The 14586-nt window shown below is 47.6% G+C and overlaps 1 protein-coding gene across 1 annotated transcript in view; it reads right to left on the minus strand.

Moving 5' to 3' along the window:
- The window catches only part of paqr6 (progestin and adipoQ receptor family member VI), a 17828-nt gene extending 3900 nt beyond the window's left edge, over positions 1–13928 (minus strand). Inside the window, exons 1-3 of the mRNA XM_030103512.1 lie at positions 13866–13928; positions 12469–12596; positions 11878–12083 (exon numbers count right to left, since the gene is read on the minus strand). Of these exons, the coding sequence (XP_029959372.1) occupies positions 11878–12083; positions 12469–12596; positions 13866–13916 (385 nt within the window). The 5' untranslated portion in view covers positions 13917–13928. The remainder of the gene's footprint in view (positions 1–11877; positions 12084–12468; positions 12597–13865) is intronic.
- Between the last annotated feature and the right edge of the window lie 658 nt (positions 13929–14586).

Here is a 14586-nt window from a genome sequence, read left to right on the forward strand (position 1 = left end):
CACTCTGCACATCCAGAGGCTTAATGTACTCATGGTGAATCTCATCCACCCCTGGTGCCTTGCCAATTAAATTCAATTCAGTTTTATTTGTGAAGTGCCAATTACAACATAGTCATTTCTAGACACTTTTACAGAGCAGACCCAACAGATCCACATGAGTAAGCATAAGCGACTGTAGAAAGGAAAAACTCCATTTTAACAGGAAGAAACCTTTGCAGAACCAGGCTCAGAGGGGGAGAACCCTGCAGAACCAGGCTCAGAGGGGGAGAATCCTGCAGAACCAGGCTCAGAGGAGGAGAACCTTGCAGAACCAGGCTCAGAGGAGGAGAACCTTGCAGAACCAGGCTCATAGGTTGATGACGTGGAAGCACTGGAAGATGGCCGCAAGCACCAACGACGGAGCACCAGCCACCTGAATAAAGCCTAATAAAAAAAATACGCATGTAACGTCTGCTGTTCATCAAGCCATTCTCTGTACGTGGGAGTATCATTCATCAAAAAGAACAACAACACGGAGGGAATTAGCCGTGGACTCTACACCATGCTCTTAGCAACAGGGGGCATGCTGCGCCAATGATGACATCGCAGAAATGCTCAGAGAACTCAAACTGTTTCGATCTGAGACGGCAAGAAATTTTGGTGAGTTAAAGAAAGAAGTGAGCGACCTGAAACTGAAGTTTGAGCAAGTGAATGAAAGAAAAGGCATTGCTGAAAAGAGGATTGCACATAACGAAGACCGTGACATAGACATGACCAAAGTGCTCTTTCATTTAATGCAAAAACAAAAACAACTTGAGGATAAATATGATGACTTGAAGAGTCGAACAAGGAGGGAGAACTTAAGAATTTTTGCTGTCCCGGAGAAAACTGAAGGAAGTAACATGATTGAGTTTATTGGGAAGCTTCTTCGTGAACAGTTACAGATCCAAGAAGAAATCCACATCGAAAAGTCACATTGCGTAATTAGTGCCTCCAGCCCGGGTCGCACAGGTTTTGCCAGATCTATCATTGTACGCTTTCAAAGTTTTGCAGAGAGGCAATAAGTCCTATCGGCTGCTTGGTCCCAAAAGACAATTAAGATTAATGACCAGCAGATTTATTTTGATGAGGACAACATTACAACAACATTAAGGAGCGCACTAAATACAAGAATGTGAAGAAACAGCTACGGGAACAAAACATCAAATTCCAGATCTTGTATCCTGCAAAGCTCAAGTTGTTTCTACAGGATGGAAAGACCAAGATTTTTGAGAACCCACGTGATGCGGCTGAAGGTCTACAGGAGTTTGGTGTAAGCATGGAAGCACCCCAAAAAGAGCCGGACTGGGATTCAGCTCTGTGGGCTGCAGCGTGGCAGACTCCCCGTAGCAGGAGCAAACGTGCTCACACAGAAGAACTAACGACCAGCATCAGCAATCTACGCCACTCACTAGACAAAACTGGATAAGGTATGTGGGTAATGTGTTGAGACTATACACGGCTGTGAGGCTGTGAAGAGCACTACTTGTTGAATCAGAGAGTGCAATGACTGGAGAATGCGAACGAATTCTAAAGGTGCGTTCACACCGGACGTGTTGCAAGTGTCACGAGCGTCACTGACGCCTCAAAGTTGACGCGTGTGAAGTGTGGAATTCGACGCCTGTGCAAATTACACACGACGCTTGCAACACGCGGCAGCTCACTGGCGGGAGTGGGAGGAGCTTGTGTCCTGCCTTCATGTTGACAATGGCGGGATCAGTGCAGAAATCACTTTAGCTCTAAACTCTTCAAATGTATAACTTTATCGATTATTTTTTAAATTAGGCGACAAAGTGGTCGTTTAGAGCCTGATTGTGTCGTTTATTTGTCTGAATACGAACTGTTTATGATTTTGTTCGGACGAATTTGGCGAAATGTAAGCCAGCCGCAGTGAGTGGCTCCAGCACGGAGGTGTCAGAGAAGCAGAGAAGCAGGGAGAGAAGCAGAGCACACACAAACCCTGGACCCGCCACGGGGGCCCCCCGCCCGGCACGGCGCCCAGCGCTGTTCCCCCGACCCAGCAGCCCAGCCTCCAGGCCGGGTCGGGCTTTGGCGGCGGGCGACGCGGATCACACCTTCAGCCACCCCAGCCTCTCTGACTGGCTCCCCGGCGACCCGCAGCAGGACCGAGACGCGCGGTCTCACCCAGCGGTCCTACGGAGCGGGCCCGCTCCGGGCGTCGCACCGAGTCGCACCACCCCAGCGGCGGGCCTGCCGGCAAGCCTCCGCCTCTCCTGGGCCCAGTTTGATGAGCTTCTGGCCCGCATCAGCGCTCAGAATGCTCGTCTGTGATTGGATGACGCGTGTGTTGATGCTTCCAAAGTTCAATTTTCCCAACTTCAGGCGTTGACACCTGCAACACGTGACGTGCGTCGCCAACGCTCGAAACGCTTGGAAAGCGACGCTCGAAGAAAAGCACCTGACGCACGTTAGGTGCGTTGAAGCTCGTCCACCATAGACTTCGAATGTAAAAGCGACGCCCGTGACGCTTGCAACGCGTCCAGTGTGAATGCACCATAATGCAAGGTGAGGATTCAGATTATCTGGATTATGGCTGTGAATATGATTTAGATTTTGAGCATAATCTGCAATCAAATACACATGATATGTGCAAATATTACACTCATGCTCAATTGAATGTTTGATGTTCTAGGGGGTGATGCCCTGGATCTCGGGGTACGTGACCGGAGTGCTAGGGGTACTGGCCTGGGGTGGGTAGCCGCCCGTGTGGGCCGGTTCTCCCGGGTGGGTCATGGCCCTCCGCCTGTGTCGGAGGTCGGCTCTTGGGCTCTTGGGCCTTGGGCTCTCGGCTCTGCCTGCCCCGGCTCCTGCTGGTCGTGACTCCGGGCCCCAGGACCGCCGGGGTCCCTGGCCGGGGCTTTCCTCTGCCCCATTTCTGAACCGGCGCGTGGGCGGCTGCCTGGGGGAGCGGCTTGGATCTGGGCTCTGTGATGACCGCCGGCTGTCTGGGCTCTGGGGGCCTCTCTGGCCTGCTTCTGACCTTCTCAGGGGTCAGAGGTCATATATGCATGATCACTATCACCATCACTATCACCATCATATTTTCATGATCACGCTGATCTTTAATCTCTCTTCACATACTGGGTTACCTTGTCTTCTTGTGGTGGTTAGACTAATGGTGATCTGTAGCAGCCCTCTGTTGATGCACGCCCCGAGTTTACTACTAGTTACTACTAGCTATATTCTCAAACAAAAAAGGTTTGTGGTGTCCTTGCATTTCCTTCCTTCCCTACACCTCCTTTTCTTTTTGTGGCCTGGTCTGTTCACTACTATGGTTCATCCGGGGAAATTTTTTTTATGTATGTATATATATATATATATATATATATATATATATATATATATATATATATATATATTTGTGTGTGTGTGTGTGTGTGTGTGTGTATGGTTCTGTCAGTTTTGTGTTGTTGTCAGCTCTGTTTTGGTGTTGTCTAGATTGGGGGTTTGGGATTGTTCTTGGTTGCGTGTGGTGCGTCGACAACACTGTTTTGTATTGTGAGTTTGTACATAGGTTGTGTCCCCCCGTTCTCCCTCTCTTTATCTTTCTCTCTTTCTGTCTCTCGCTCTCTGAGCGTTTCTGTTATGTAGTCACTGTTGCTCTAATTAAAAATGTCCCTCCTGTGTTCCCTTACCTGCCCGGACTAGAGCCGGTGCGCTGACGTTAATGCACCTTGTTGTGAGATGGTAATGCACACGCTTGAAGTTGGTCCTTCTCCTGTCTCGTTCCTTTAAGTTATACCACACAGATGTAACAAAAACTGGCGACGAGGATTAGCGCAACTGCACGTGAGTTGTTTTTGATGGACAAGCCGTATTTTTTTTTTTTACGTGCTGCGGTGGAGAGCACGATGCTAAATCAGTGCAGTTCGAGTGCTGTATGCTTGTGGCGGAGTGAGTCCGCTGGGAGGACCGTGTCACCTCCGAGGACTGCTGAGTAACTACGGCGGAAGGAAGGATTCTCCACGACGACAGAGGAGATGAGACCAACAATAAACGGATGAGTACAAACATCAAGCAGCAGTGTGTTAACCAACAAATGAAGCGAAAATGGCAGCATTGGTCGGAAATATAGGACCATTTGATGAAGGCACAGAGCAGTGGAGCTCATATACAGAGAGATGTGAGTAGTTTGTGCTGGCTAACAAAATACAAGATGAAGTACTGGTGCCAACGTTTTTAAGTGTTATTGGATTCAACCTTCATTCAACATATTGAAGAACCACTATGCACTAAAGCCTCTGATCATTGCAGAAAGGTTTAGATTTCATAAAAGAAACCAAGAAGATGGAGAATCTGTTTCACAGTTTGTAGCTGTATTAAAACAGTTATCTGAACACTGTGATTTTGGACGTTCACTCAGTGACACATTACGTGATCGTCTGGTGTGTGGTTTACGCAGTGAGGCTATTCAAAAGCGTTTGCTAACCGAGGCCAACTTGACCCTAGACAAGGCAGTAGAAATCAGCACATCCATGGAGACGGCAGCAAAAGAAGCTCAGCAGCTGAGCGCTTCAACTCAAGTCCACAAACTGACCTTGTAGCCCATGAAAGAGTCAACACTTGGTCAAATGTGCTACAGATGTGGAAAAAACAGGGCACCAGGCAAAAGAATGCTGGTGTAAGGACTTGGACTGTAGAAGTTGTGGTAAGAAAGGCCACATTGAACATGCATGCAGGAATAAAAAGACTCAATCAAGCAAACATCACAAAATGAAGAAGAAAAGTGATTTTCACAAAAACAAAAAGAAAAGTGTGAACAAAATGGAACATGAGCAGGATGAGAGCAGCTCAGATACATATGAAGTGCATGTCTTATCAATCACAGACGAGGATGATGATGGCTACTGGATCACCCCACTGTTGGAGAAGAAACCAGTATGTATGCAGATTGACACTGGCACACGCGTCTCTCTGATGTCAGAAGTCCTCTACAAAGAGAAATTGCAACACCTCCCACTAAAAGAGACAAAGCTCAAGTTGAAAACATACACTGGTGGGCACGTCCAAGTGTTAGGTGTTGTAGATGTCGTGGTAACTCACAACAACCAGGAGAAGACTTTACCTTTGCACATTGTAGCAGGGAACCGTCCAGCCCTCTTGGAACATAAGTGGCTCAAAAAGTTGAAACTGAACTGGAGTGAAGTTTTCATGATTGCAGACAAAGAAACAACTCCACTACACGAGATCCTAAAAAGATATCCAAAAGTTTTCAATGGAGAACTAGGCAGCATGAAAGACATTATGGTTAAGTTGACAATAAAACCAGACTGCACACCCAAGTGCCTTAAAGCTAGACCAGTCCCCTATGCTATCAAACCAAAAGTAGAGGCTGAGTTAGACAGGCTAGTGAAAAGTGGAGTGCTGGAACCTGTAAGCACTAGTGAGTGGGCTACACCAATCGTTCCAGTCATGAAGAAGGATGGCGGTCCTAGGATCTGTGGTTATTTTAAAGTCACAGTAAACCCAGTCTTAACTGCAGAGCAGTATCCTTTACCGCTCATCGATGACCTTTTCTCAAGCTTGGCTGGAGGTCAAAAGTTTAGTAAGATTGATCTGTCCCAAGCGTACCTCCAAATGCATGTTGAACCACAGTCACAAGAGCTTCTAACCATTGTGACACACAAAGGACTGTACAGATACAAGAGACTTCCTTTTGGGATCACCTCAGCTCCTGCGCTGTTCCAGAGAGCTATGGATCAGATACTGAGTGGTCTTTTGGGAGTCCAGTGACGATCTGCTCATCACAGGACCAGATGAACAGACTCACCTGAAGAACCTGGATGCAACACTGAAACGTCTGCAGGACTACGGTTTGAAAGTTAAAAAAGACAAGTGTGAGTTTTTCCGCCCATCTGTTGAATATTTGGGGCATGTGATCGACAGCGAGGGGCTCCACACGGCGCCATCAAAAGTCAAAGCTATTGTGGAGGCTCCATCACCAACAAACGTGAGTCAGTTAAGCTCGTTTCTTGGATTACTGACTTACTATGCAAGATTTGTCCCTAACCTTGCAAACACACTGAAGCTGCTACATGAACTGTTGAACAAATTGACAAAATGGAAATGGACTGAAAAGTGTGAGAACGCATTCAAAGATGTGAAGCTGGCACTCACCAAGTCAGAGGTGCTTGCTCAATTTGATGCAAAATTGCCAATCCAGCTAGCGTGCGATGCCTCGCCCTATGGTGTCGGCGCTGTTGTTTCTCACACAATGCTGTCTGGTGAAGAGAGACCCATCGCTTTTGCATCAGAACGTTGAGTAAGGCAGAAAGTAACTATGCCCAGATTGAACGTGAAGCACTTTCTATTGTGTTTGGAGTAAAGAAATTCCGTCAATACCTTTTGGCAGAAGGTTCACGTTACTAACGGACCACAGACCCCTGACCTCCATATTTGGGCCGCACACTGGCATCCCTTAAATGGCGGACAGCCGCATGCAACGTTGGGCTCTTCTTTTGTCAGCTCATCAGTACGAGATCAAGTACAGGAAGTCTGATCAACATCAAAACGCTGACAGACTCTCTAGGCTTCCATTACCTGTCAAGCAAAGCAAACACGTGAGATCTAAAATTTTCTACTTCAAAGAAGTGACATCTGCTCCTGTAACTTCTACTCACGTGAAGAAGCACACACGCACTGACCCGGTGCTATCTGAAGTTGTGGACACTATCACTCGTGGAAGGGGAGGAGAGATGACACCAAAGTTACAGCCTTACATGTCAAGATGTAATGAGCTGTCAGTACAAGCTGGATGCTTATTGTGGGGCTATCGTGTCATCATTCCACCGCCCTTGAGAGAGAGAGTGCTGAGCAAACTCCATACTGGACATTGTGGAGTGGTGCGAATGAAAGAAATTGCATGCAGTTATTTCTGGTGGCTGGGTTTGGATGCAGCTATTGAAGAAAAAGCTAAATCCTGCTCTGATTAACAGAAACTGAGAAACAAACTAGCTCCCTTACATCTATGGGAGTGGCCAGAAGAGCCTTGACAAAGAATCCACATAGACTTTGCTGGGCCACTGGAGAACCACATGTTCTTGGTTGCAGTGGATGCTCATAGCAAGTGGCCAGAAGTCGCAGTGATGAAAAAGACATCTTCCCACAGAACCATTGAGGAACTCAGGTCAATGTTCAGCTGTTATGGCCTGCCCAAACAACTTGTCAGTGATAACGGCCCGCAACTGGGATCTGAAGAGTTTGAGACTTTCATGGAAGAGAATGGCATTCAACACATAAAGTCTGCACCGTACCATCCAGCTACAAACGGGCTCACAGAAAGATTTGTACAAACCATGAAACATGCTCTCAAATCATCTCCAAGTTCCCAGTCTCTAAACCGCCGACTCAATGCGTTCCTGTTGTCCTATCGAAACACACCTCATGCAACTACTAATGTGTCTTCTGCATCTGCCATGTTCAAAAGACAACATTGCACTCAACTTGACCTTCTACGACCTCAACAGACAAAAGACACCGTACACCTGCAACAAAAAGCTCAAATGGAAAGACGCTTAAGAGCTGTTTTCTGGAGTTTTGCAACGGGAGACAAAGTGCTCGCTCGGAACTACACACAGGGTGTAAAGTGGACTCCTGCCACAGTCGTCGCGAAGACAGGTCCTGTGTCATGCACCATGGAGATGAGTGATCATCTCATCTGGAGAAGACACATCGACCAGCTTCTTCAATCTGCAGGATCATCTGAAGAGTTGCGCCCTGTGATATCGACCGTTCCAGACCCAGCCTTTTGTCAGGACCAACATCCGTCTTCGGAGGATCAACCGAAACAGCCAGAGGACAGGGACATTGTTCCAGGCACACCAAAGCCCACACCGATGTCTGTGCCAGACATCTCCGAACCAGGACACACACCATCGTCTCCCAGAGACAATGTTCCCGAGCTACCTACAGGTCGTGTTCTTCGGAGAAGAACCAGGAAACCACCTGACAGACTAACTTTATAGTTTAGTAATTGACCCGTTTTACTTGGGTAAAAATAACTCCTAGGGTTCAGTTCGGACTGAGGCAGTCCACCCTCTTTCCGTAGTTCAGCCAAATGTTAAAACAATAATTTGAAAAAAAAGAGTTAAAGAAGAAAATTTAAATACTTTTTGATAAGGGGTATCAAAAGTAAAGGGGGAGGGATATGTTATGTATTCACTGTTGCTCTAATTAAAAATGTCCCTCCTGTGTTCCCTTACCTGCCTGGACTAGAGCCGGTGCGCTGATGTTAATGCGCCTTGTTGTGAAATGGTCATACACACGCTTGAAGTTGGTCCGTCTCCTGTCTGGTTCTTTTAACCCTTTAAGCTCGGGGCCATTTTCGCCTAAAAGTTCAACGAAAGACGTACCCAAAGTAAACTGAATGCTGTTCTTGAACTGTTTGGAGTACATGCATGGTTGGGGTCTCATTTGAAAGCTGACAACCTGTATTTTCACCCAGTGCAGTCAGAATTACTCTAGGTGCTACTGGCACAGAGTTCTTTATGTTGCAGTACACTGAATTAGGATGAATTTCATTCTCGCCTGAATTTTTTTCCTCATAAAACACCTGGAAATCAGTGTGGAAGCACTGTGAGAGCTTGAAAACACAATTTTGCTAAAGCCTGGGGTCTTACATAGTTCAGGTCAAAATGTCAGAGCAGTAATACAAGAAATGAGTGTTTCACACATGTATTTGTACTGCTATGCCCCGGCGGGGTCAATTTTGGACATCCTCTGTATACCCTCTGCATGCCCTCTGTACAATGGTATATGTTGGTTTTTGGCCTGTTTTTACATTATTTTCACTCCAAAAACTCATAAAGTACTCAAAAATCACTTCAGATAGGCTTCGGTGTGGGATAAGGCACTCAGACTGAGAGGAGCAGGGATAGACTGCAGGTGCATCCCTCAGCAGATGTCTGAGAAGTCACAAAACCCCGCTAGCGGGCCAGCCAGCCATTCAGCAAGCTCATTGGCTACCAGCCCTGTCAGTCAAACGTTTGTACCGACTTGATTGGCTCAAAATACGTTGATGACGAGTGATGACGACCGATGACGTGGGTCCATCAGTTTCGGCAGCAGTTGGCTGGTTAGCCATCGGAGGGCGGGATAAGTCACTTGATTGGTTGAAATATGACGAATAAGCAACGGAAACTGATCAGTCGCCATATTGGATATCCTCAGAGAGAGGGAGAGACGTCTGGATGTTTTTATCTGATAAAAAAATGGATTATTATCGGACGCGCACGCAGAGAGACGCGCCGCGTGCGTTTGCCCGTGACCAAACTTAGAGGGTGGAGAACATTACAATAAAATTATAATGCAGGCAACTGGTTTGATCAGGCAGAGTTCGCGGATCACATGCCGGTCACATGATCTGGTCACATGACCAGACAGCCGCTCCCGCTGTGCGCTCGTAGCTAAGCTACTCGGTTCAAACAGGACGTCAACCATGAAGCTCCAGGTCCATTCTCCACCTCTAACCTGTCAGTCACCATAACCGCACAGTTTGTCCTCCAGTCCCCTGCCTGCTACGTGAGGAGAAGCGGCGCTGCCGGCACAAAAAAAACTGCAAATCGTCGCGGCGCAGCCGGCATCGCTGCACTACGATTCCCAGAATGCCTTGGGACCGGTCACATGACCAGACAGCCGCTAAGCACTGCGCGCTCGTAGCTAAGCTACTCGGAAGTCAAACATGAAGCTCCCAGGTACATTATCCACCATCGTGATTAAAAAAAAAAGAAAGACGCTTTTGGCCGAGTTGGTAAGCAGCTTACAGTCAAGTCGGCACCGACCAACTCGGCCACTCGAGAGCCCCCCCGCCCGCGAGGCCGACTTGGCGAGATGCCAACTTGGCTTGATGCCGACTTGGCTTGATGCCGAGTTGACTGTATCCCGGGGCGGTGCCGAGTTGGCCGGGGCCGACTTGGAGTGGTGCCGACCTGACTGTATCCCAAGCTGGTTTAACCCTGTCAGCGATGGTGACATCCAACTTGCGTCTCAATCATCCATAACCCAAATCGTCCACCTTTTGAAGGGGTTCGCACCAACGGTCAGTCTCAGCTTTTGCCTGTTGATTTGAAAAGACCGTCCTCCCTTGGACGTCTTTTGTGGCGGTGGTCTTCTTAACCCTCCAGAGGATCAGGTCGCAGCACAAGCCAATCAGCAGCAGGCCGATCATCATGAAACCAAAAATGTAATCATCCACAATGACCTGGACGGACAGGGGGCCAGGCATGTGACACCCCTCCACTTCCCCCGGGTGTCCATCACATACCCAGCATGCCGATTCCCGTCCGGACAGGCAGGATCCCCTGCTCCTGTGCTCTTTGTTGAAAAACTCATATCAATTGCGTAGAGAGACCAGCTAATCAATTCCATGGTTGATATTTGGTTTGTTCAAAAAACCAAGTCAAGTGATTCCTTCAGTAAAACAGATGAGACAAGAGTGCAGCAAGCGGAGACAATAGGGAGGGAGAAGCAAAGTAGGGAGCGATAGAAAAAGCGTCCGCCTCCTCCCAGAGCCAGCAAAGAAGCTCAAGACCCAGAGCCAGGACGCCAATTCTGAACCTCGCCACTGACAATTCAGACTGTGCCCGTTGTGACCTGCTGTCTGGACTCGCCGCTTCCTGACCCCCAGAATAAACAGATCTTTGAACTCTTCAGACCCGCCTCCATCTTGCTGTCTGCATCTGAGCGTCAGTACAGCCTGTAACACTTATATGTTACATGCTCTGTTGAATTCTCATTTACCTTTACATTTCTAAACTTCATATGTTTTTTTCTACCACTGTGAAGCACTTTGAGACTGCTGATCTGCGAAAAAAGCTATATAAATAAATTTTACTTACTTATTTTTCAGGATAGCCATTAGTCTCACAGCCCACAAGACAACAAGGGGACTGAGTCAACATGCAGAATATGAAGAGGGATTAAAGATCAGCCTGATCATGACTTCTGACCCCTAAGAAGACCAGAAGCAGGCCAGAGAGGCCCTCAGGGTCCAGACAGCCGGCAATCATCTTAAAGCCCAGATCCAAGCCCCCCAGGCAGACATACACACACCGGTCCAGATGGGGGCAGAGAAAGGCCCTGGCCAGGACCCCCGGTGGCCACAGGGCCCGGGCCCCAGGGAACTAAGACCGGAAGGCACCGGCCCCCCTGGGGACTGGATGCCCAGGGCAGGCAGAACCGAGCCAAGGCCAAAGAGAGAGACCATACCCAGGAGAACCAGACATCACAGGCAGCTACCAGCCCCAGGCCAGCGGCCCCTGAGCATTCTGTACCCTGAGATCTAGGGTATCACAACCCCCTGAACCCCCCCACCAAGAAGGCAAGGGAACTCCGAAACTGGAGTGTGGAAAGACCCCATTGCCCTCTCCTCCCCCTCGCATGAGTGTTGATGAAGTATGCGTTGTTTGCAATTAAATTTGAGGGGCAGTAACCACACTGTGCAGTGAGCAAAGCCAAACGAGCAGCTCCCCCTCCCCGAGCAGCCCCACCCCTCCAACACTTCCTGCCAATTCCCTCAGATGTACGAGTAGTATGTATTTGGTCGTGCTAGATTACTTGGTGTAATCAAAACTGAGAGGCAAGCTGCCAAAAGCAAATTATATATATGTATATATATATATATATATATATATATATATATATATATATATATATATATATCGTAAACTAGTCTTAAACTGGTTTCAAAACAGTCTTCAACAGGTTCTTAACCAGTCTTAAACAGGTTCCAAACTGGTCTTAAACCATTCTAAACTCATTTTAAAGTGCTTCTGAACCAGTCTTAAACCGGTTCGAAACCAGTCTTCAACCGGTCTTGAACGAGACTTACACCAGACTTACCCAGGCTGTAGAGGCTGAGTGCTCCATAGTCGAAGAAGTAGCATATGTGGCGCGACTCAGCCGACATGGTGCTGAAGGTGTGAGCGCAGCTGGAGGTGAAGGGGTAAATACAGACCAGCAGCATGTAAACCAGCAGAGGCCAGGTGTAGCTGTCACTCAGGAAGTTCAGGGTGGAGCACAGGACACACAGATGCCACAGGAAGTACCTGAAGGACACAAGAAGCACCTGACAGGCACAGGTAGTACCTGACAGACACAGGAACTACCTGACAGACACAGGAAGTACCTGATGAACACAGGAAGTAAGGACAGTCTGTCTAAATTTAGAGCTCTGAGACTTTCGGGAGACACTATAATTTCGGAGAGGTTCACATTCACATATCAAGTGATTACACAATATAGGAGAAACTGAGATACAAGGTGAACATGCTAATACACTGGTAACACGCACACACACACACACACACACACACACACACACACCCCCTAAAGTAATTCTGTTCTCAAACTGAACATTAGAAGAAAGAGAAATGCCTTCATGATAAATTGAAGTTATTAATCCAACAGGATGTGATTGGTGATCATTCTCACCATGTGGGCAGGAAGTGTGTCCATATGTTGATGGTCTCATTGGTCATCTGGAAGCTGCTGAGGAGGCAATCCAGTGCTGAGCTGTGAGGGTGACGGTACCCAGAGATGATGTTGTCCTCTCTGAACACCTGAGAACCACAGAGAACACCATGGAACTGAGAACCAGGAACATCTCCACAAACTCACTAGACTTCTGCTGACTCATTACACTGAGCTCTGAGAGGAGAACAACATATCAAGAGGAGGAGAAAGACAGGTGGTACCACACCAGCTGCTTAACTAGCAGCTTAGCCAGCAGCATAATCAAAATTTAACCAGCAACTTAAACAAAAAATTAACCAACAACTTAACTAGCAAGTTAACCAGCAACTTCACTAGAAATTTCATCTGAAACGTAACCAGTAACTTGACTGGCAACTTAATCAGCATGTTAACCATCAATTTAAGTAGCAGCCAGTAGAGACTTTTGAAGCAGCAGAGTTAGAATGATAATGATTGGTAGTTTACTTGCTCAGAGCTGGGCTACATACTACCTGCTAATTGCTACATGCTAAATGCTATGTGCTAATTGCTACATGCTCCAATGTCTTCTGAAAACTGTAGGACGGTTGGAGGTGATGTAGCACTGACATCGAGGCTGATGGAGTTTGTTCACAGATCACAGTGGAAAGAAGATTTAAACGCTGAACTTCTGGGACAGAACGGGAAAAGTTGTTATTGACGGACAGTTCAGTTCTGAGAGGAAGAATCTGAGTGGCGTAGCAGCGGCTTGGAAAGAATGAGGGAAACATTGTTCTGGTAGGTTTAATTTCTGAGTTTAGCGTGGCTGTTTACTGCTCTGCTAGTTGTTTCATCTTCATCTTGTTGTTCAGTGACCATTGTGTAGCTCTCAGGACTGAGTGAGTTGTAACTGACAGTTGGACAAAAACCCAAACAAAAATTGGCCCAAAGCAAAATCAAGTTGCCGCCCCCTGCCCTATAATAATACTAACAGTAAATAATTGTCAGATTATTTATACCATGGTTACTATTTGAAATTTAGGCGTGTAAGTCCCACAACATGGTACATGGGCATTTGCATGTTGTTTTCAGCACGGTTTTTTTTCAGCACTGTTTTCTGAATGCATTCCAGTACCTGTATCTCTCTTGACATTCCCATGCTGTCATGTGCACCATGCCTTCCGGTACCTTATGATTTACAAATTAAACACTGACTGTAATGTTACTCAGTATCGGTACTTGGTATCAATACTCTGAGTCGTTAAAGAGCTTAAGGTTACTGCTTGCTCTCGGCACTTCCCCAAACTCAAACACGTCATCTGGAGGCTTCAGGTGTGTCGGGTGGAGGGAGCAGTGTGTGGGTGAAGAGAGCGGTGTGTGGATGGAGTCATTCTCACCTTGGGAACCTGGTGGATGTGGAACAGTTGGGGCAGTTTGATGCTCAGCATGCTGGAGGGCAGTTGGATGCCCCCCTCCACTCAGGGCCAGGCAGACAGGTTAGTGGAACCCTGTTCAATTCAATGTGCCCCCCCAGCCCTGATGGTCCGCCACACCAGGAACCCTGCAGACACACACACACACAAACACACACACACACACGCGCGCACACACACACACACACACACACACATTGTCATACACACCATCACACCCACCGTCACACACATTTTCTCACACACCATCACACACACCGTCACATGAAGAGAGTTGCTTCCTTCTGTCACTATGGTCCAACTGGTCTCGGGTCCGGTGCTGGTCTGAGGGATGGCTCATGGGTTTCTTTGGGGGGTGGATTTGTGTGACGGAGTCCTCTGGGTTCGGTGCTGGTCTGAGTGGGCGGGGAGATTCTGAGCGATGGAGAACAATCCCTCCTTGTGGATGCTGTGGGACGTCGCAGACATCCACACAACAATGGAGCCATTGTGTCCACATGCGGAGCAGGCAGAGCAGCACAACAGCTGGAGAAGTCCAGAAAAGCTGGGACACTGTGGGGAACCAAAGCAGGAACATTTAGAACAGCTTAAACACTCAATATCTGATCAGAAACTGCCCCTGGATCAATAACAGCTGGTTCTATCAGGACCTCTCAGTTCTGTCCAGCAGGAAGCAACAGAGGGA

The sequence above is a fragment of the Salarias fasciatus genome, chromosome 11 (assembly GCF_902148845.1).
Source record: "Salarias fasciatus chromosome 11, fSalaFa1.1, whole genome shotgun sequence".
Taxonomy (NCBI): Eukaryota; Metazoa; Chordata; class Actinopteri; order Blenniiformes; family Blenniidae; genus Salarias; species Salarias fasciatus.